The sequence below is a fragment of the Trachypithecus francoisi genome, unplaced genomic scaffold (assembly GCF_009764315.1).
Source record: "Trachypithecus francoisi isolate TF-2019V2 unplaced genomic scaffold, Tfra_2.0 Contig00602, whole genome shotgun sequence".
Lineage (NCBI taxonomy): Eukaryota > Metazoa > Chordata > Mammalia > Primates > Cercopithecidae > Trachypithecus > Trachypithecus francoisi.
Window position 1 is genome coordinate 992 of NW_022680760.1, and position 23572 is coordinate 24563.

A 23572-nucleotide genomic window follows, 5' to 3' on the forward strand; every position below is an offset into this window, starting at 1 on the left:
TCACCTCCCCACAGAGGCCTCCAAGAATAAGAAGAAGCCCCCTCCTGCTTCTCCTCCCACAACAGCCACACAGACAAATCCACACTCTACACACACGCCTGCGCCCTCAGAACTCCTTGGTCAGGATAGAGAGGATTCTAAATGCTCACAGATGGTGCGCGCGCTCTCTCTCTCTCTCTCTCTCTCGCTCTCGCTCTCGCTCTCTCTCTCTCCTCTCTCTCTCCTCTCTCTCTCTCTCACACACACACACACACACACACACACACACACTCAGATTCCCAGCTCACAGGGACCAGGCCCCGCCCCCGCCGCGCTCACCTCGCCGCTGCACTGTGAAGCTCTCACCAACCCCGTAGTTGTGTCTGCAGAAGTTGTCCACCGCGGCCCGCTTCTGCTCCAGGATGTCCTTTTGGCTGTTCCAGTTCTCGGCGTCAGGCCGCCCCAGCTCCGTCACCGCCCGGTACTCCCCCACGTCGCTGTCGAAGCGCACGTACTCCTCCTGGTTATAGAAGTATCTGTCCAGGAACCGCACCCGCTCCGTCCCATTGAAGAAGTGACACTCAGATGTAGAGTACTCCAAGAAACGTGCTGTGGGGACACGAAGGATCCGGTCACACGGGCGGCCTCCTGAGAAGACACTGACAGCGACGCCACCATCCGGGGCTCCCTGGGCGGGTGCGGGCACTGGGCACCTTAACCGGTCCCACCCGCACCGCCCACCAGCAGCCCAGGGGCTCATCCTCAGTCTTCCTGAGGCGAACGGGGGCCTGGGGCACCATGCGGGAAAACCCCTTTTGATCTCCAGGCTTTGGGGACCCCTCCCTGCCTCCAGCCTGCTCTGGAAAACTCAATGCAGGAGCTGGAGGAGGATCCGCCCAGCATCGCAGCCCGCACAGCCTCTTTCTGGGAGCCTCCACCCCACAGACACTCTGCTCCTTCTATCCCACATCTTTACCGGTTCCTTCAACAGCACCCACCGCCTTCACCCTGTGAACACTTCTTAGTGATGACTTGTGCCAGGCCTGCGCTGCCTCTAGGAATTCAAACAAGGGATAACAGACCTCTCCACTCTGCTGGGGGAGCTTAAAGAGCAGTGAAAGTGATGGACAAAAACCAAACACACAAGAGCTTAGCCAGGAATGAGAAATGTCGGAAGTGTGGAGTTCTAGAGCGGAGAATAATAGGATGACCTCAGTTACATGAGGGTGCCAGAGAAGGACCCTCCGAAGAGTGACAGTTCAGATGGGACTTGACAGGTTAATCAGGTGTGAGCCAGGGGGCGGAGTGGAGCCTGTGTCTGTTTAGACAAAAAGGGAGGCACACTTTCAGGTTTAGGAAATTCCATTTACAAAAGCTTTAATTGATGGACTTCTTCAAGAAACTAGAAGAAAGTTCACTAAAGCAGAGAGGTTGAGGGGAAGGAGGGTAAAAGATTAGACTGGAGAAAGCACAAGAAGCCAGGTATTGAAAAGCCTCGGGGGTGGTGGTAGGATTTTGGATTTATACTAAAGACAATAGGAAAGTAACAAAGAGTTTTAAGGAGAATAAAACCATGATCCCTGTAAATGTCCACAGACCTTCCTTTGCATTTCTAAATTCACAAAGTTCACAAATTCAGTTAAAAAACTTGTTTCCACAACTCATTTGGCAAATCTCATCTGATAAGGGTAAGTGGTCAAAAGTGTCTCAGAGCTCTTATTGGTGACTTGTGCGTCTGTAGTTTCAATACATATAAACATACATACATATATGTGTGAAAATATACACAGATGTAAAACACTGTATACATTTTTGATGTTTTTGTCTTTATGTTTGAAGTGTGAAAATGACAAAAATAACTTAAAAATAATCCTGTGGGTAAAAGTGAAATGAATAAATAGAAGCATTTTACATTGTAAGTAATATCAAATGTAGAATCACTACAGAAATCTGAGGCATGTTAGTGAGAAATAATTGCAGCAGCATCACTATTTGTGACTCACCAGGGCAAACTGTTGAAAGTTAATAGAGATAATGACGACCGACAATATTGAAAAATTTGCATAAGGCAAAAAATAAAGATGAAAATATTAAGCTTGCATTGAGTAAATGGATTCAACAGGAATATGGTTGCATTTATGCAACTGTCTAATTTTTTATAATGAAACAAGCAAAAGTAAGGCATAAAAAAACTGAACTGTGTGGTGAGTGTATAACAGATGTGAGTTTAGAATTTTCAGAAAGAGCACAGTGTGAACCAGTGCGCTCAGCCTCAGCACTACTGACATTTTGGACCAGATAATTCTTTGTTGATGGCAGAGGTTGTTCTGAACATCGTACGTTCTCTAGCAGTCTGTCCTGCTTCTACTCATTAAATATCAGAAGAAACCCCTGTTGTGACAACCAAAAATTGTTCCAAACATTGCCACACGTTCCCCAAGGATGATGGGAGGGAAGGGAGGGGTGGTGAACTATCCCTGGGTAAGAACCACAGGTGGGAACCATCTGAAAAAATCTGTGTCAACAAGCTACTATTAGTTATGGAGCAGCAGAGAATTGCATTGAAAAAATATTGGTTGGAAATCTTGGTCCTAAGTAAAAAGAATGTTTTGTAGAATTTTGGTCCCAATACAGTGCTATCTTTCCAGAAAATGAACTTGATGAGAACCAAGATTTACTGATTTCCTTGCCTTACCAATCAGTCACTAATCATATCATTTATCGTTCACATCATCTTCCTTCTTAATTTCTCTGCCACTGGTCCACTAACTCTCTGTAGTAATGAATCACAACCATAGCTATATATTCCAGTTAAATGCCCCAACTAACTCATTTCTCTCAACCTCCCACTCCCAACAATACTAGCAGGCATCAAATTACCAGCCTTGGCCAGAGGCAGAACTCTTGGTTTTGTAGTCAAGTCCCTTCAGAAACGGAGAAACCAAGAAAATGACATTCTCATACAGACTGTTTCAAAAATGAGCAGGTCCCCAGACTGTGAGCAAGAGCTGCGGAAATCTCCCTTTGCCCTTTAGAAATGATGGCGGAGAGGTGTGCAGTCTGGATCAAACAATGCCTATCTTTTCATCTCTGAATTGTCTAAGCACTTTCATCACAGAGAAAAAGTTTAAAAATAAACAAGTGTGAAGTTGCTGTCCCTGTGGCTTGCATGGGTAGCACTGTAAGCCATGTCCATGTGTCCCAGCCAGGGTTGACAGATTTGGCAAATAAAATCAGAGGATGCCCAGGTAAATTTGGATTTCCAATAAATTATGGTTGTGCACCTGAAATTCATATTTAACTAGGAACCTGTATTTTATTTGGTAACTCTAGCCCAACTTGCTAGTCAAACCTCAGAAGAAGGAGTGATTTAATTCTTCCTTGTGTTCTTCAACACATGACCATTATAGACATACAGAACTTTTAAAATGATAAATGTAAAATGAAAGAAAGTTTCTCCTATACATCGGAACTAGCAGCCCTTGCATCTCTGTCCCCACTCTAAGAGACAACCTGGTACATATGAATGTCAGAAATTCTGTCAATAATTCAGACACAATATAGTCACTACTCACTAATGATGGACAAACTCTCAAACTCTAGAATCAGAAAACCTGAATAAAAACATGATCTCTTCTACTTGGGTCAATTTTTACCAACCATAAGCTTTTTGCAATCTATCAAATGCATTTAATAATAGCGTAATCCTCACAGGATTACTGTTAAGAGTAAAATTAAATGATGACTCTTCTTAGCACTGATCACATAACAAACACTCAAATACATTCCCATTTTAACTTTTATGATCCCTATAACTGCAGCTCACATTATTTTTTGTATTCCTTAACTCTAAGGCAATTAGTAACTTCATCATGATTTTGCAATTGTCTTCTGTTCTTCCATTAGTTTCTGTGGACATCAGAGCCTAATATAATGAGGCTCCTGACTTCCTCTCTGTGTCCTACCTCATCTTCTGCCTCTCCATTTCCTTACTTTCTCTACGTCAGCACCTGTAGCCTTTCTCTCCCTCCACACAATTTCCCATACCAGGGCTTTCCCCCAATTCGGTCTCCCTGGAACTTTCGTCGCTTAGATCTTCACGACTGTCTACTTATTTTGTTGTCTCAGCTGAATGTCACTTTCTCAGGTAGAGCTCCCTAAACATAGAACTAAAGTAGGTGAATCCATTTCTCCCTTTCCACAAACCTGATGTCTTTTCTTCAGTGCACTATGACTCTCTAACATTTTCTTCTTTGTTAAATGCTTATTGAGTTAATGTCTGTCTCCTCTACGCTTGTGTTACTTCAATGAGAGTAGGGACCCTCTCTATCTTAACCAATAGAATGATTTGAATCCAGAATGGAGCCCAGTACACAGTAGCTGCTGAGAAAAAGAAGCCTGGTTTACATGAATAAACCAGGGTATGGGAATTGATCACCGTGGGCATCCTGGAAAGCAAGAAGGGGCTCAAGCTCCAGCACTCTTTCATTTTGATGTCACACTAGACCACTTCTCCTCCCGGTGAGAAATACAGGCAAACTTCTTCTTTCTCCTTCTTCTAGTTGGAAGAAGAATTCACAGATAAAGAAACAGTGATTTAAGAAAAAGGAAATCTTTTTATTAAGAGTCATCTCTTTTGGCTTGGACACAGTGGCTCACATCTATAATCCTAGAACTTTGGGAGGCCAAGGCAGGAGGATTGCTTGAGTCCAGCAGTTTAAGACCAACCTGGGCAACATGGCAAAACCTCATCTCTACCAAAATTACAAAAATTAGCTGGGCGTGGTTGCCTGTCTGTATTTCCAGCTACTCTGGTGCCTGAGGAGGGAGGATCACTTGAGCGTGGGAGGCAGAGGTTGCAGTGAGCCTCAGTCGCACCACTGAGCTTCAGCCTGGGTGACAGAGCCAGGCCCTATTTCAAAAAGAAAAATATTATCTCTTTCAATGGATCTCCTAGTGCTAAGGATCTGTGCAAGCTTTAGAGATTTCTGGAAACGATGACAACATAACTGGGGAAAAATAGAGAGAAACCAGAGGAAGAGGTAAGCAGACATGGCTAATTAAGGAAAGCTGAGGGCATCATGAGTGAACCTATGAAATTTAGGACAAGACCCCAGTAAGACAATGAGTTCCCGGGACTTGCTCATTGACTTTCAGCCCTATGAGATGTGAACAATGTCCACATTGTCTCAGTAACCCCACACAGAGTATATAGTTTGAACATTATTAAATTTCTGATATTTGATTTTTTTTACTTACAAAAACAGAATTTCATATAATTTATACTATGTTAGTTAAATCTCTTCTGTCATGTCTAATTAGAGAATGTAGGAGATGTAGGAGAAACAAGTGTAGAAAGGTTAAAAAGATTCATAATAAACATTAACCTGGGCCAGTTTTTCAGAGGATGCCTTAAGTTCTTTAGGCAACAAAGAATACCTCATAAATGCTCTGTATCTGTAAGGTGACTCCAAGTACTAAAGATCTCAGCTTCAGTCCAGGGATTTTTCCCCATAAGAAGAAAGAGCACTAAGTATAACTTCTGTCAGAGAACCTACATACACTACAGGCATACAGGCTTTATAAACATTGGAGTTCAGAACGAAAAGAAAGGAGATAATGAGGAGGCCACTGGGTCCATCCTCACATACGAGGAAGAGGGTCCAACACCACAGGTCCTGTGGAGGACATAACCCAGGGTCGTCTAGGAGAGACCCTTTGAATTCCCTTGGCTCCCACAAAATTTTCAGTAAAAATCTCCTTTTGTCTAACATAAGTCAACATAATAAAGGGAAGTGCTGTATGGGGAATTTATTTTAGCATCCTTATTTCTAAATCCTCTAAAGACCCTGAGGACACGTGATGCGGAGGTTTTATTGGTGTAGATTTGAAAAAGAAATGACCTGTACAGAGGCCCCTTACACAGTCTCATGGAGACGGCAAGTAGCCAAGCTCCTTTTGTGGTGGAAATAATTTGGGATCCAATGATAAAGATGGGCAATCTCTCAAAAACGTCACAATTTCATAACAGACATGGTCTGGGCACAATCTTAACAAAACTCCCTATTTTCCCACCCCATAGTAGCTCAGCACCTGCAATGTGCACTTACGTTGGGTGTCCCCAGCCAAAGCCAGTGGGGAGCTCAACACCATCAGTGTCACTGTCAGAGCTGCCATGCAGGAGCCTCCAGGGAGCTTCAGACACACCATGCTGGAGAACAGGACAGGACCAGGGGCCAGAGGAGCAGACAAGTCTCACTCAGGGAGAACTATGATCCCCCCTCCTCCCACATTCCAAATTATAGGGAGGAAGTTAATGGTTTCCTTGCTCCTGGATTGGGTAATCTCGTGTTGGAGAACCAATCAGCATCTGAGTTCAATAGCATAATCAGTCGCTGGTCAGAGATTCAGTATGAAGGTCCCCTTCTGAAACAATTTCCTTCTTTAAATGATTGTTTTCATTTAGTACTTGAAAGGTTTGATCCAGTTGTGTGTAAAACACTTTAATTGGGTCCCTATTGTGAGCCAGCTCTGTGCTGGTCGGTGATGTGTTCACAAGTTTGAGCCTTGTAAGAGCATTGATTTCCCACTTGACAAGACAACTGTTTGCAGAAGTGAGTGTGTGAGTGTGTTTAGGAGTAGAGGAGATGGAGGGAATGTGGTTGCCAATGTGCAGACCTTTAATCTGGTCCTTATTGCAACATATCTTAATGTTGTAGGTTTGGGAAAATTTCTTAAATGTCTCACAGTTGAAATGAAGACACTGTAATCTTTCAGGTCTTTCAATACTGGAAAATCCTGTGATTCTCTGGACACCTCAAGGACCAGCAGCCCGGGTGCTGATATGACAGAATGACAGCTGTTGACTGGAGAGTGCAATCTGCACCTCTTTACAATAGGGATGTCTCTAATAAGTTAAAGGAAATTGAAAGTTTTTAATAATTTAATCTAAGTAAAAGGTTTTTTTCAAATGTGTCTCCTGATGCTGCCCTCAAATTTAGTGGTGCCTCCAAAACACACACAGGCAAGGGGTTTGCAGGGGTCACCTATGTGCAATGGAGGGTCTGAAGGTGCCTTTGTATAGCACTTACCCTAACAATGTGATAAGGTCAACTGTGCAATCAAAGTATTCAGGGGTCTGAGACATCGATCAAAGACTCAATGTCAGCTGTTGACAGAACAACTCTGTTTTAAAATAATTAATATTTTACGTGAAGACTGTTCAATCCCTCATTCTTGGTTCCCATTATTATTTCCTTATTTGCCTGAGACTATGGCCCTTTTCTATTATGCTTCTCTTGTTTTATCGTAAGGGAAAATATAAGACGACTTTGCTAACTAATACGCTACAGAATGTTCAGGAAGAAAACCCTAGGGAAAAACTATGAATTACATCAGTTGATGTAATCATATAATTTTAAACGTATAATTCTACATTTAGATAATTATTATGGTTTATATTATTAATTTTTTTTTCTTTGAGACAGTGTCTTGCTCTGTTGCCCAGGAGGGAGTGGAGTGGCTCAATATTGGCCCACTGCAGGCTCCGCCTCCCAGGTTTACACCATTCTCCTACCTCAGCCTCCCGAGTAGCTGGGACTACAGGCGTCTGCCACCATACCTGGCTAATTTTTTTTGGATTTTTAGTAGAGACGGGGTTTCACCATGTTAGCCAGAATGGTCTCAATCTCCTGACCTCGTGATCCACCTGCCTCGGCCTCCCAAAGTGCTGGGATTACAGGTTTGAGACACTGTGCCCGGCCTATGCTTCATATTAATATAAATATGATATCTAAGATTACAGGTTTGAGCCACTGCGCCTGGCCTATGCTTTATATTAATATAAATGTGATATCTAAGATTCAGAATGGACTTCAAAGTACAACTATACATGCAAAGTTCTGCATTAATTCACACCCTACCACAGTTCTGATAGGTACTTATTCCTTATGTGCCTTAGTGTTTCCAGGGGCAGGATTCTCACCGTGCTGCAATAAAAATGAACATTTTACTTTGTACTCAGAATTGTACTAAGGGCTTTCTAGACTTCATATTTTTATTTAATTCTCACATCAGCTTAGTAAAATAAACCTTTTCATGCTTACAGGTGGAGAGAATAAAAAGATGGAGATAAAACAACTTTTGCAAAGATACAAACCTAGTAAAAGGTATACCACAGAGTGAACCAAATTATATACCCCTCAAGCTCAGCCACTATTTCATACTCCTTCACATTTCATTACTGAGAATAATGTTCCTTGTATTAAAATTATCTATATCCCTATAATTTATGGGTGTTCATAGCAATAAGACTACTTCTTTTAATGAATGGTAGTAACATAATTTGAGAAAGACACTGTGTAGCAATTCTAGTTCCTTCAAAAGATTCCCCTCATCATCACTGACAAGAGGAAGATCCTGTCAAAACAAAAACAACAAAAAAAAAAAACACAAAGAAAGAAAAAAGGAAAGGAGAAAAAGAAAAGAAGAAAGAAATTGTGAAAAAAAAAAACAACTAATGGTGATGATGGTAATCTAGGAAAGCCATCTAAGGTTCACCTTAGCATTTTAGGATAAAAGGGTGGTGATGATGCAGTGACAAGCAGTCCAGAGTGGCTGGTTGCAGCGGGAAGTTGCAAGCGGTGGTGGCAGGAGTGACTGTGGGAGCAGTGGCCATGGTGGGACCCCTATGCCCCATGTCCCCTGTTCCTTGTGTCCCTGACTGCACTGCACCAACCCCTGAGCAGCCAGCAGGACCCGCCCCCATGCTCAGAGCCTCCACCAGTCCTGCATTGCTGCTCTCATCCTGCAGCTGTGGGGAGGGCATGGAGCTGGGGCCATGCCTCTGTGGCCTGGGGTGAGAAGTGGGAGTTGCCCCACTTTGGGGACCTATCCAGCCGCAAGGCCACTGTCCACCCTGCCGAGGGAGCACTGTTCCTGGGTCTCAGGAGAAGGCTCTGCTGGGGCCGCCCAGGGTTGTGCCCTCGGGGGTGGCCACCGAGCCTGATGCTCCCCATAGCCAAGCCCTGCCACCCATGGCAGCACCTACAGCTGCCTGCCCTGCACAGCCAACATGCCTGGCTTTGCACAGTGGCCAGACCCCACACTCAGTTGCACACATATCCCTTGCCACCTGACTCACCCTTGGCAGGTATGAGATCCAGGCCAGTAGTGTGAGCTGAGCACTGCATGCCAGGCAAAGTGGGTGAAATGAGCCCAGCTGGCCCAAGTAAAACTCAGGCAAAGGCATTACCAGCCACAGGATTCTGGCAAGAAAAGCAACACCCCAATGATCCCATAACAGTTACATGCTTAGCCTGGCTCTGTTTCCCCACCCAAATCTCATCTTGAATTGTAATACCCATAATCTCCACATGTCCAGTGTGGGACCTGGTGGGAGGTGATTAGATCATGAGGACCGTTTCTCCCATACTGTTTTGTGATAGTGAGTTCTCACAAGATCTGGTGGTTTTTATAAGTGACAGTTCCTCCTAGGTACATCTCTCTTGCCTGCTGCCATATAAGATGGTCCTCTTCCTTTTCTGCCATGATTGTAAGTTTCCTGAGGCCTTCCAATCCATACAGACTGAGGCAGGAGACTTGCTTGAACCCAGGAGGCGGGGGTTGCAGTGAACCGAGATCGCACCACTGCACTCCAGCCTGGAGACAGAGTGAGATTCCATCTCAAAAAAAAAAAAAAAAAAAAAAAAAAAAAAGAAATTTTTTCCTGTGGGAAGGCTTAACGCTGGAGCTTGAGTTTGTTCCTTCCAATGCCCAGACTTCAGGGTTGATTCCCTCCTCAATCAGGGGACAACAAATGGTTAACTTTTTCCCATATCAAGATAATAGCTCCAGCTTTGGTTAATATGTCCCTCCCTAAGAAGGGTATGGGACTTTCAGGCACAACAAGAAAGGCATGTGAAAAGAGCAAAGTCTCCCAATTACAACTGAGGAAGTGGGAGAAATACCTGGTTACAGGCGGTCCCGGGATTCCTCTTATAGCCACGGACCTTCAGGACAGCTGTCCAGGACAGGAGATTAACAACGAGAAAGCCGTGCCAGTGTTCAGGAGGAAGTCAATTTCCTGGCCCTCAATGGTTAGACATACCTGGGGCTCAGTGAGAGTGATGACATGATGACATGCCCACTTGGGTCCCTTCCATGCTGTGGAAGCTTTGTTTTTTCATTCTTCACAATAAATCTTGCTGTTGCTCACTCTTTGGGTCACCACTACCTTTATGAGCAGTAACACTCACCAGAAGGGTCTGCAGCTTCATTCCTGAAGTCAGCGAGACCACGAACCCACCGGGAGGAAAAAACAACTCTGGAGGCACCACCTTTAAGAGCTGTAACACTCACTGCAAAGGTCTGTGGCTTCACTCCTGAAGTGAGCGAGACCACGAACCCACCAGAAGGAAGAAACTCTGGGCACATCTGAACATCGGGAAGGAACAGACTCCAGACACACCATCTTTAAGAACTGTAACACTCACCACAAGGGTCCGTGGCTTCATTCTCGAAGTCAGCGAGACGAAGAACCCACCGGAAGGAACCAATTCCAGACACACTAGCACAGTAGTAAAACCAGGAAACTGACTTTGGTATAATATGTGTCCATACTTCTATGCCTGTGTCTTATCATACTTGCAGATTTATGTAACCACAATACAATCCAATGGAGAGCTATCCATCCCACAGAGCTCTCCCGCCATGCTGCCCTTTAGAGTCATGCCATACTCCTTACACACTATCAGCCTGACAACTGACAACCACTAATCTCTTCTCCACCAATCTCTAGAAGACGGTCATTTTGAAAATGTTACATAAATAGAATCACACAGTACGTGATTTTTGTGACTGGCATTTTCCCTTCAGCATAATGTCCTTGAGATCCATCTGAGTTGTTGCATGTATCAACAGTTTGCTCTTTTTTATTGCTAAGGAATACTTCATTAGATGGAGCCACTGCAGTTTAACTATTTGCCTTTTGAGGGACATTTTGGCTGTTTCTAGTTTTGGAGCAATTACAAATAAAGCTGTTGTGAACATTTGTGTAAGATTGTTGTGTGAACATGCGTTTTTATTTATCTGATATAAATGTCCCAGAATGTAATTCCTGGCTCATATGGCAAATATATGTCTAGTTCTTCAAGATACTACAAACTATTCTCCAGAAAGACTGTGCCATTTTACATTCTCACAATCAATGTATGTGAAATCCAGTTTTTCTGCATTCTCACCAGCATTTACACTGTCGTCTTAAAAAAAAATTTAGCTATATTAAGAGGTTGGGAGCCCGGGTCCGTGGCTCATGCCTTAATCCCAGCACTTTGGGAGGCCAAGGCAGGTAGATCACGAGGTCAGGAGATGGAGACCATCCTGGCTAATACGGTGAAATCCATCTCTATAAAAATACAAAAAATTAGCTGGGTGTGGTGGTGGGCGCCTGTAGTCTGAGCTACTCAGGAGGCTGAGGCAGGGAATGGCGGGAACCCAGGACGCGGAGCCAAGATAGCGCCACTGCACTCCAGCCTGGGCGAGAGAGGGAGACTGTCTGAAAAAAAAAAAAAAAAAAAAAAAAAAAAAAAAAAAGAGGTGTGTAGCACTATTACATCAAGCTCTTAATTTGCATTTCCCTGAGGCTAGTGATTGGCATGTCATTCATTGTGCTTATTTGCCATATATATATATATTATATATATATATCTTTTGTGATAAAATGTGTCTTCATGTCTTTTGTCCATTTTGTCATTAAATTTCATGTCTGCACTCTATACATTTTATAGTAGGCTTTTATAGTTGATTATATATTCTAGATAATGCATTCTTAGTAATACATGTGGTTTAAATATTTTCTCCATATCTCTAGCTTACTTTTCATTCTTAGCAGGATACCTTACAGAAAAAAAAAGTTTTTTTTTTTTTTTTTTGATAAAGCCACATCTATTGATTTGATTTTGTTTGTTTTTTGTGTTTGTGGGTTTTTTTTTTTTTTTTTTTTTTTCCAAGACCAGGTCTTGTTCTGTAGCCCAGGCTGGAATGCAGTGTCGCGGTCTCGGTTCACCGCAAGCTCCGCCTCCCTGGTTCATGCCATTCTGCCTCCACCTCCCAAGTAGCTGGGACTACAGGCGCCTGCTACTACGCCTGGCTAATTTTTTGCGTTGCCTGTGCTTTTGTTTTTTACCCATAGTGCTTTTGGTGTCATGTCTATGAACTCAGAACTAGACACCAGGCCCTAGCTCCTGACGATTTTCTCATGTTTTTTCTAAACCTTTAACTTGTAGACATGATTTAATTGGGGGTAAATGTTTCATAAGATGTGATAATTTGTTAAGTTTCTTTCTTGCATCTTTTTCCTTTTGCTTCCTTTTTTATTTTGTTTAATTTTGTTTTTGTCTATGGATTTCCACTTTCTTCTCCTGGACCGTATTTTGAAAAGACTATAGACTATATTACCTCCATTGAATTATTATGATTCTGTGTCAAAATGAGTTGGCATAGGTGTTTCCCTATGTTGGTCAGGTTGGTCTGGAAATCTCAACCTCAGGTGATCCGCCTGCCTTGGCCTCCCAAAATGCTGGGATTACAGGTGTGAGCCCCAGAGTTCTGCCCTCATATGCTTTTTTTTTTTTTCCATCTTGCTTTAGGTTATTTTGGACTACTTTTTTAGATTCTTGAGGTGGGAACTAAGATTATTGGTTTCTGACCTTTTCTCTTTTTCAGTGTGTACATTTTGTGCTACAAACAGTTTTTGAAAGCACTGATTTAGCTATGTACCAAAGATTTTGATATATTTTCATCTTCACTTAGTTGAATACATTTTTTATTTTCCTTAAGACATCTGTTTTGATCCACAGGTAATTTAAAAGTATGTTAGTTAGTTTCCATGTGTTTGGAGTTGTACCGATTTTCTTCAGGTTATTGATTTCTGGTTCAACTCCATTGCTTCCAGAGAACACAGTCTGTATGATTTCAATTCTTTCACATTTGTTGCGGTTCTTTTATGGTCCAGGGTATGATCTACATTGGTAAATATTCCATAGACAGTTAAAAATGTGTATTCTTCTGTTTGGTGTGGTGGTCTGTAAATGTCTATTAGATCTTATTGGTGGATAGTTTTGTGGGTTTCATTATCTGGCTAAATTTTGTAGTTTTATTAATATTTCAGAGATGGTTTATGAATTGTCAAAGTTTAACTGTGTATTTGTCTATTTCTTCTTCCAGTTCTGATCATTTTTGCTCTACTGATTTGTAACTCAGTTTTTTGCTGCACACACATTTCGAGTTGCTATGTCTTCGTTCTGAATTAACACTTTTATCTTTATTGTTTCTGTTTGTCTCTTAGAATATTCATTGCTCTGTGTATTTTATGTTATCCGAGATTATAGCCATTTCTGCTTTCTTTGACAGATGTTTGTATGTTTTTTTTTTCCATTCTTCTATTTCAACCTTCCACTCTTGTAATATTTGCAGTAAGTTTCGAATAGTGAGAAGTGAAGCTAGCTGGACTTCTGGGTCGGGTGGGGACTTGAAGAACTTTTCTGTGGCAAGCTAGAGGTTTGTAAAATGTACCAATCAGTGCTCTGTAAAAACGCACCAAACCAGCACTCTGTAGCTAGCTAGAGGTTTATAAAATGGACCAATCAGCACTCTGTAAAATGGACCAGTCAGCACTCTGTAAAATGGACCAATCGGTGCTCTGTAAGCTGGACCAATCAGCAGGACATAGGTGGAGACAAGTAAGGGAATAAAAGCCGGCCACCCCAGCCAGCAGCAGAAACCTCCTCGTTTCCCTTCCGTGGTATGGAAGCTTTGTTCTTTTGCTCTTCACAATAAATCTTGCTGCTGCTTTTCTTTGGGTCCGTGCAACTTTAAGAGTTGTAACACTCACTGGGAAGGTCCACGGCTTCATTCTTGAAGTCGGTGAGACCACAAACCCTGTTGTTGAAGTCAGTGAGACCATGAACCCACCAGAAGGAACAAACTCTGGACACAATAGGTAGTATATCTATGGTTCGTTATTTTTCACTGTGATGTTTGTGTTTTCAGACAATTTACATGTAATGCAATTATTAATATGTGACTTCTTATGACTGCCATCTGTTTTTTGTTTTGTTTCCTTTGGTTTTAGCTTCTCTGTTTGCTTTTCCTGTTTTTTGATATGTTCCTTAAGCAATTTTTAGAATTCCATTTTGTAATCATTTTATTGGTGTATCTCGTATAGTTTTTGTGATTTATCTATCTATTAACATAACTTGTAATGTACTGGTGCTGACATTTTGTCAGTTCGACTAAAGTGTAGACACTTTGCCTCCTTTATATCCCTTTCCATTCCTGCATTTATAATAGACATTTTTTATTTTCGCTACTTGCATCAAAAACCATATCTGACAGTGTTGTAATTTTTGCCTCAACCATCAAATTAATTTACAAAACTGAAGAAAAGTCTGTCGTCTCACCCATATTTTTAATCATTCTATTGTTTATTTTTTTCCTGATCATCCAGCATTTCTTCCGTTATCATTTCTATTCCAGTTCAAGCACTTCCTTTAGCTCTTGTTTTAGGATAAGTCATCAAATTCTCTTGATTTTCCTTTCTCTAAGAATGTCATGGTCGGGCGTGGCGGCTCATGCCTGTAATCCCAGCACTTTGAGAGGCCAAGGCAGGTGGATCCCCTGACTCAGGAGTTCGAGACCAGGCTGGGCTACATGAGCAAACCCTGTCTTGGCCGAAAATACAAAAATTAGCCAGGCGTGGTTGTGCGTATCTGTAATCCCAGCTACTCAGGCGGCTGAGGTGTGAGGATCGCATGAGCCTGAGAGGCAGAGACTGCAGTGATCCATGGTCACGCTACTGCCTTTGAGCCTGATGAAAGAGCAAGACTCCATCTAAACAACAAAACAAAACAAAAACAAAGAATGTCATGATAGAATCTTCATTTTATAATAATATTTTTCTGGTTATACGTTCTAGGTTAACATTACTTTCAGCCATTAAAATAACTTGTGCCACTTCTGACTGGGCTGCATGATTTCTAACGAGCAATCCACTGTTATTTAATTTATTTTCTCCTATGCAGGAGATGTCATTTCTCTCGTGGCTTTCAAGAGTTTTTTGGGGGAGGCTGAAGCAGGAGAATGGCGTGAATCCGGGAGGCAGAGCTTGCAATGAGCCGAGATCATGCCACTGCACTCCAGCCTGGGCTACAGAGCGAGACTCTGTCTCAAAAAAAAAAAAAAAGAAGTTTTTTTTTTGGTCTAAATTTCTTTGGATTTATCTTCGCTTGGGTTTGCACAGATTGTTGAATTTTTACATTTAAGTCTTTGTACAGATTTGGAAAATAGTCAATCTTCCTTCAGAGACTCTTTGGGCTTCACCCATTTGTCATCTCCCTTTAAGACTCCAGTGACACAAATTTCATATCTCTTGTTAGAGTCTTACAGATTTATCAGCATGAAATAATATGAACAACTTTACAAAATAAATTTGCATGTAATGAATAAATTACTCAAAATGTACAATGTACTGAAGCTGACAAATACCATAAAATATGAAGAGTTCCACATCTTACAGAGAAAGTAAGCTCAATCCGTAAAGCTTTCCCAAGACAAAACCGCAGGTTCATCCAGTTTCAGCAACTATTTTCAACTATTTAAGGAAAAAAAACACTAACTTTATGCAAACTTCAAACATATTTGAAAAAAGGAAAAATATTTGCAGTTATGTTTAATGAGATCTGTGTAAACTTTAAGACCTGAAACGAACTCTACAACAAGTAGGAATTGTGGACCAATAACTCTTATGAGTCAAGTTCTTAAGAAATATTAGCCAACTGAATTCAGTGATATAAAAGATGGCTACTACCTCATGACCAAGTGGAGTTTATTGCGGAAATTCAAGGTTGTTGGAACATTTGAGAATCAATTAGTGTGATTCACTACATTAACTGAAGGAAAGAGAAAAACCATGCAACCACCTTGATAGAGTCTTGAAATATTTGACGGAATTCAGCACTTGGTCTTAATTTTAAAAAATCTGGCCAGGTGTGGTGTCTCATGCCTGTAATCCCAGCACTTTGGGTGGCTGAGTTGGGTGGATCACTTCAGGTCGGGAGTTCTAGACCAGCCTGACCAAAAGGAGAAACACTGTCTCTAGTAAATATACAAAATTAGCCGGGCATGGTGGCACGTGCCTGTAGTCCAGGGTACCCGGGAGGCTGAGGCAAAAGAATTGCTTGAACCTGGGAAGCAGAGGTTGCAGTGAGCTGAGAGTGCGGCACTGCACTCCAGCCTGGGCAACAAAAGCAGAGCTCCGTCTCAAAAAATAAATAAACAAAAACAAAAATCTGTTTGCAAACTTGTATTTAAAAGGTATTTCTTCAGTCTAAGAAATGGTTACTAACCTATTGTACATATTAGTCTCAGCAGTGAAATAAATGTAAAACTGTCTCTTTCATATCTGCAGTAGTAGAGGAGTCAGACAATGAAAATGGCAAGAAAAATATATGAGATAATAATTGCATCCAGGTGAAGTTGTCATTATTTACTCTTGACCTAATCAGGTACTTAGAAAATAAAAAATAATAGACAAACTCATAGATTTAATAAGTAAATGTAAATAAGGTTGCTGGATACAAAGTCGCTATACATTAAACCAATTACGTTATTGATACAGTTTGGATGTTTGTCGTCTCCAGATCTCATGTGGAAATGTAACCTCCAATGTTGCATTCTTTTATAATATAAGAATTTAAAACAATTGTTTTTCTAAGGACTGCCTTGGTTGCATAACAACAATTGTAAATATTCATTTCAGTATTATTTTATTTAAAATTATCTTCTAATTTTCCTTCTGATTTTATTTGACAAGTCATAGATTATTTAGAAACATATTATTTTACTTCCAAAAATGTAGCCAATGTTCTTCATCTTATTTGTAATTTGATAAGACTGTGTTCAGATAATATACTCTGTATGATTTTTGTTTGTGAAAGTAATTGAGACTACTTTTATCGTCATAGTATTTGTTCTATTTCGTGGATATCTTTGTGCAATGAAAATAAATAAACATTCTGTAGTTCTCAGATGTCAGTATATATGTCAATTATAAATGCCAGCTAAGCCAAGGTGGTTGAAAGCATCATTCCTATCTTGATTTCCTTCCTGATCTTTGTTTGCACGAAGCTACAGAGATGTTTGTTGTCTTCTGTCTACCTCCCTAGTTCCACACCACCAGCATGAAGTCAGAAAAAAGTTCTGGAAGGAGACTCAGCTGGCAGGGTAAAGTAGATATGTATTATTCAGGGGGCCTCTATAGATTGTAATGCAGCACACAAGCCCACAGGGCTGTTTACAACTCAGCTGCTTTGTCCTCAGTCCCTATCTCCCTTTCTCAGCCAGGCTCAATCTCCCCTCCCCCTCGTTAAGATTCTGTAGAGGGGTCAAAGAATAAGAGTGGACATTTGTCCCTGCTCACCTAAGGAGAATTTGTTCATTTCCGGAATTTGGAATTTTTATATTTTTGATCTATGGCTTATTAAAATTTTAAAAATAAGATTATTTTCCAGTTTATCCATTTAGTCTAGTCTATACATTTTTTTGTTCTTATAGTAACAGTGACAATTCTTATAATTTTCTACTTCCTAATTGGCATTATGTTTCATGATTTTTTTTCCAATTCATGTTGATAGTCCTACATAATTTACTTAAAGCCTGAATATTATTCCTTTCTATGTCTATACCACAATTTACCTTTCTTCTAAATATTGAGAATGTTTCTTTTCTCTCCTGTTACATTTTTTATATGTCATCATGGACGTTCAAGGAAAAATGTACTGAGACTGTAAAAACCTAGAGTGGAAATACTGTAATATCCGCACAACTCAAGGTTACACCAATCTATGCTCACAGTGCCCCACACAGCACCAAATGTCATCCTGCAGTGTGCTGTCACTCCACATGCTGCATAGTTTTTAAGATGCACGAAATTTTTATAATCAAGACAAATTCATCAGTTTTTCTTTTAGAACTTTAAAATGTTTTTGTTATTGCCAACCATAGCTCGAAACGACCAATTTTATATTTCTTTGGGCTCATGTAGGATTGTTTCCTTAAGACAGATGTTCAGAATGGGATTTTTGTTGTTTTCATCAAACATGTAACAATTGCACTTTGAGTTTTAATAGCACACTGCCATCCACTCACAATCCTAATAATATAGGAAAATCTATTCCCATAGAATCTTCTAAATCCTTGATTTTAAAACAACTATTGTATTTTCCAGTTTTTGGGGAGAGAAATTGCTCTTTGAATTTGGATTTTTCCATTCGTTGGTGAGTTTGAGCAAATATTTGACTATTGGAATATTCTCTTCTATAGTCAGTCTATATCTTTTGCCCAATTTTCTGTGGCATTTCCATTAATTAATTTATTGATTAGTTAGCAATTTTTCATAAGGAAATTAACCCATTGTCTATCTTATGTGATCAAATTTTTTCTGAGCGTCATATACTTCTTTTAATTTTGTTATTTTCTTCATGCAAAGAAGTCAATAATTTTCTTCAAATATTTTTTCATTTGTGTCTCCTGGATTTTGTCTTGTTTACAAAGTCTTATTTGTTAAAAAAGAATTATTTTAACAGGATTATTCATTCATTCTATATGTAAAATGTAATGATTTCAGTAAATCAGTACATTTGTGCAATTATCACAACAACACAGTTTTTTTAACATTTCTGTCATGTCCAGAATTTCTCTATTTACAGTTAATTCCCACCGATACCCCAAGCCCTAGGCACCCAATAATCTGCTTTTTGCATCAATCAATTTACCTCTTCTACATATTTCAAGTAAATGAAATCATACATTATGTAACCTTTTGTGTCCAGTTTCCTTCACTTAGTTAACATTATTGAAGTTCAACAGTTTTGTAGTATGTATCATTATTTGGTCCCTTTTCATTTCTTTTTATTTATTTTCTCTTTTTTCATTTGTGTGAATTTATAAGGTCCAAGTGTAGTTTTGTTACCTGTGTAGATTGCATAGTGGTGAAGTCAGTGTTCCACAGTATCCATCACCCAAATCACATGCATTGTACCCATTAAGTAATCTCTCATCACCCGGAGTGCAAGGGTTGAAACTTGCCTTGGGAAAACTACCCTCATGTTCATGGTATCTCCCCTGCCAGATAAGTCTGGTTTTGTTCCCTTTTATTGTTGAATGATACTGCCTTGCATGGATGTAGGTTATCCATTTTGTTAATCCATTTACTAGTTGAAGGATATCTGGATTGTTTTCAGTTTGGGCCTACTATGGCTAATGCTGTTCTGAACTCTTAAACATGTATCTTCATGAGGACATATGTTTTTATGTCTCTTAGGTAGATTCCAAGGAGTGAAATTGCTGGGTCATATGGCAAACATATGTTAAACTTTAAAGAAATTGCCAAATTTCCAGGTATTTGTAAAATCGTACACTCCCACCAGCAACACATAGGGTTTAGAAAGTCTGTTTGTCTTCAAACATAATTATAATGATGATGATAGTATTAGAAATAACATCTGTCTTGTGAATTTTATGTTTTCTCTTTATGTTTCAATTTGTATTCATCCAGGATCCATTTGGTGAAAAAAATGACTTTGAAATACAACTTACCACAAACTGAAACTAAATCTCAACTCTTTCTGGTTCTAATTCTAGACTCTGTTTTACTGGCATATTTAACAAAAAAATAAAAAATCAGTAACAATTTTTTTTTGTTTGTTTTTGTTTTATTTTTTGAGACGGAGTCTCTCTCTGTCACCCAGGCTGGGGTGCAGTGGCGTGATCTTGGCTCACTACAAGCTCCAACTCCTGGGTTCATGCCATTCTCCCACCTCAGCCTCTGGAGTAGCTGGGACTACAGGTGCCTGCCACCATGCCTGGCTAATTTTGTTTTTTGTATTTTTAGTAGAGACGTGGTTTCACCGTGTTAGCCAGGATGGTCTTGATCTCCTGACCTCATGGTCCGCCCGCCTCGGCCTTCCAAAGTGCTGAGATCACAGGCATGAGCCGCCACACCCAGCCAACAAATGTATTTTTTGAAATAAATGTATAGTATGTTTTAGCACCTTATAGAGCTAGTCATTCCTATTCTACTTTTCTCAAAAATTTCCCCATAAAAACAACATGTCAGCATACTGAATTGAGTTCTCATATCAATCCTTTTTCCTTGCTTTTCTGTTTTATTCTAATTGAGTTCATGGCAGACATTTAATGCTCAATACATATGTATTAAAAAAGATCCAAAACACTGAATGGAGGATGCCTATCAGGAATCTCTAGGCCTTCATGTTTAATTTAACTACAAATACTAACAACCTAAGAGTGCCACAATCTATCATTTCCGTACCCTGAAATCAACCTCTCCTACTCTAGCCACCATTTCTTTACTTTTAAAAATGTATGATTTTGCTCCTTTTCTCCCCATGTGCATCAGGCCCACTCTACAAAGGTTGAATCCTGGCCTGTCTGAGCCCGTGTGATCCCACGGTCATTCCAGTGAGAAAGTGGGTACTGGGAACACTCTGAAAACAGTGTAGTTGCTCCTTATAGGGCACACAGGAAAAAGTACTATCCTTTTCCTTTCTCTGGGAGCTGTTGAGAAAGAATAAGAAACCTAAAGCTGCTGCAGGGTTCCTCCTACCATCGCAGGAAAGCTGACGTGCCGTGTGTGATAGAGAGATGAGCTATGAAATGCCAGGGTCGCTGGTGATGCCACTGACCTGCTGAGTTGAGCAACCCTGGAGACGCCCAGCCTTGCATCTATCACCTATGTGAGATCATGAGTTAAAAAAAATAAAGCCCACTAGGTGGGATTTCCTGCTATTTGCAGCAGAAGCATCTTCATTCAAATATTCATCCCACACATTTTAGTTCCACACACAAATCTCATATAAAATGAGAAATCATCTCCTCAACTTAGGGAACAAGGTCTATTTGTTGCAACTCTGGAAACAAACAGAACAGACATAATTATCAGCTTAATATATTTCTATAGGATTTATGTTCTTATAGGATTTATATGTACTTGTACTGATGTGTATGTACAAGTAACATATAACTAAAAATAAAATATGTATAAAATATTGAATTTGATTGAAAAGTTGTCTCTGACAGTAGAGAAATTATGCTGAAATGATTATTACTTTGAAATAGACTTCTGAATTGATTATGTACTTTTTGGATTTGACATATTTGATACTGACTCTCAGAACATAATGGAGAACCCTCCATCTTCTAAATTTGTCTTTCTCTGAAATCTGTGCAAGTCCTTTGGTAATACTATATTACTGAAGTCTCTGGAATGAAAAACCATATACTACTTTACAGTAATAGATACACAATATGGTAGATGGATTAAGGAAGAGCTCTGGGCCGGGCGCAGTGGCTCATGCCTGTAATCCCAGCATTTTGGGAGGCAAAGGCAGGTGGATCATGAGGTCAGGAGACCAAGACTATCCTGGCTAACACCGTGAAACCCTGTCTTTACTAAAAATCCAAAAAAATTAGCCAGGCGTGGTGGTGGGCGCCTGTAGTCCCAGCTACTCAACAGGCTAAGGCAGAATGGTGTGAACCCGGGAGGCAGAGCTTGCAGTGAGCCAAGATCGCGCCACTGCACTCCAGTCTGGGCAACAGACTGAGACTCAGTCTCAAAAAAAAAAAAAAAAAGAAGAAAAAAAGGGTACTTGCTAGCTGGTTTCTCATCTCATGTTGGCCAAGTTTCTTTCAGTTGTTACAGTCTCTTCTCAGTTTTTATGCATTGCCTTTGTAAACGTTAGGTTTCCTTTTTAACTGACAAGTACAAATTGTATAGTGTATTTATGTTGTAGAGTCAAAGTTTTGATATATGCCTATAGTGTGGAAAGCCTAAATCAAGCTATTAAACATATGCATTACCTCACATACTTATGACATATACATACATATACATGATGATATACCATCATTCTAGGAAAGCGAATCTGTTTCTAAAAGAGAATGAAAAGGTGTTACCTATTGGCTGAAGTACAGAGAGTCCTGGAAAAAGGGGAAAAGATATACACTTAAAAGATATGGAAGCAGGCAGGTGCGGTGGCTCATGCCTGTAATCCCAGCACTTTGAGAGGCCAAGTCAGGTGGATCACGAAGTTAAGAGATCGAGACCATCCTGGCCAACATGGTGAAACCCCATCTGTATTAAAAATACAAAAACTAACTGGGCCTGGTGGCAGGTGCCTGTAGTCCCAGCTACTCGGGACGCTGAGGCAGGAGAATCACTTGAACCCAGGAGGAGGAGGTTGCAGTGAGCTGAGATTGCGCCACTGCACTCCAACCTGGTAACAGAATGAGACTCCGTCTCAAAAAAAAATATATATATATGGAAGCAAATCTGTCCTCCAACATAATATCCCAGCCCCAGATTTCCCACCTGAGATTTCTCTAACATCACAACCTACATGAACCAGGGCAGAGAGGAGAAGAAACTCACCACGTGACCCATGAAGCATGACGTGTCTGTCACAGGATCCAGTGTAATCGCATTAGCCTTAGTGGCTCTGCCTTAATTTGCTCCAGAATCTCCAACCAAAGGATCCCTACTTACTAGCCTTTTTTTTTTTTTCTTTCTTTCTTTCTTTTTTTTTTTTTTTTTTTTTTTGAGGCGGTGTCTCGCTCTGTCGCCGGGACTGGAGTGCAGTGGCCGGATCTCAGCTCACTGCAAGCTCCGCCTCCCGGGTTCACGCCATTCTCCTGCCTCAGCCTCCCGAGCAGCTGGGACTACAGGCGCCCGCCACCTCGCCCAGCTAGTTTTTTGTATTTTTAGTAGAGACGGGGTTTCACCGTGTTAGCCAGGATGGTCTCGATCTCCTGACCTCGTGATCCGCCCGTCTCGGCCTCCCAAAGTGCTGGGATTACAGGCTTGAGCCACCGCGCCCGGCCTTTTTTTTTCTTTTCTTTTCTTTTTTTTTAGTCTCTGCAGGCCACAAGCTATTAGGCAGGCGCCTGTAGTCCCAGCTACTCGGGAGGCTGAGGCAGGAGAATGGCGTGAACCTGGGAGGGAGAGCTTGCAGTGAGCTGAGATCACACCACTGCACTCCAGCCTGAGTGACAGAGTAAGACTTCATCTCAAAAATAAATAAATAAGTAAGAGCATTTCACTTTGTACTCAGAATTGTACTAAGGAATTTCTATACTTCATGTTTTTATTTAATTCTCACATCAGCTCAGTAAAATAAACACCCTTTTCATGCTTACAGGTGGAGAGAATAAAACGATGGAGATTAAACAACTTTTGCAAAGATACAAAGCTAGTAAATGGTACACTATAGATTAAACCAAATTATATACCCCTTAAGCTCAGTCACTATATCACACTCCTTCACATTCTATTTCTGAGAATAATGTCCCTTGTATTAAAATTATTTATATCCCTATAATTTATGGATATATGTATATATAGCTCCTGAGAAGTCTCCTTTTTATTAAGGTAACAGTGGCCTCAAAATTCCTAAATATAAACTATTGCTCAGAATTATTATTTCAGATTTCTCATCATAAAGTAATAAATTTGACCATC

General features: G+C 40.6%; 1 protein-coding gene and 1 pseudogene across 2 annotated transcripts; both read right to left on the reverse strand.

The window, feature by feature from the left end:
• Window positions 1–209: 209 nt before the first annotated feature.
• Window positions 210–6293, reverse strand: LOC117086957 (HLA class II histocompatibility antigen, DRB1 beta chain-like). Of its 2 annotated transcripts, none has more exons than XM_033216657.1 (2): window positions 6090–6290; window positions 210–588 (listed from the first exon to the last, which is right to left on the reverse strand). In XM_033216657.1, the coding sequence occupies exons 1-2, from the start codon at window positions 6187–6189 to the stop codon at window positions 284–286; spliced, it is 405 nt and encodes a 134-aa protein (XP_033072548.1). In that variant the 5' UTR covers window positions 6190–6290; the 3' UTR covers window positions 210–283. The 2 variants fall into 2 exon arrangements, with proteins under 2 accessions (XP_033072548.1, XP_033072555.1); XM_033216664.1 differs by lacking the exon at window positions 210–588 and adding an exon at window positions 924–1165 and having other exon boundaries at window positions 6090–6293.
• A 12732-nt stretch (window positions 6294–19025) lies between these two features.
• LOC117086973 lies at window positions 19026–19173 on the reverse strand (annotated as a pseudogene).
• Window positions 19174–23572: the final 4399 nt, after the last annotated feature.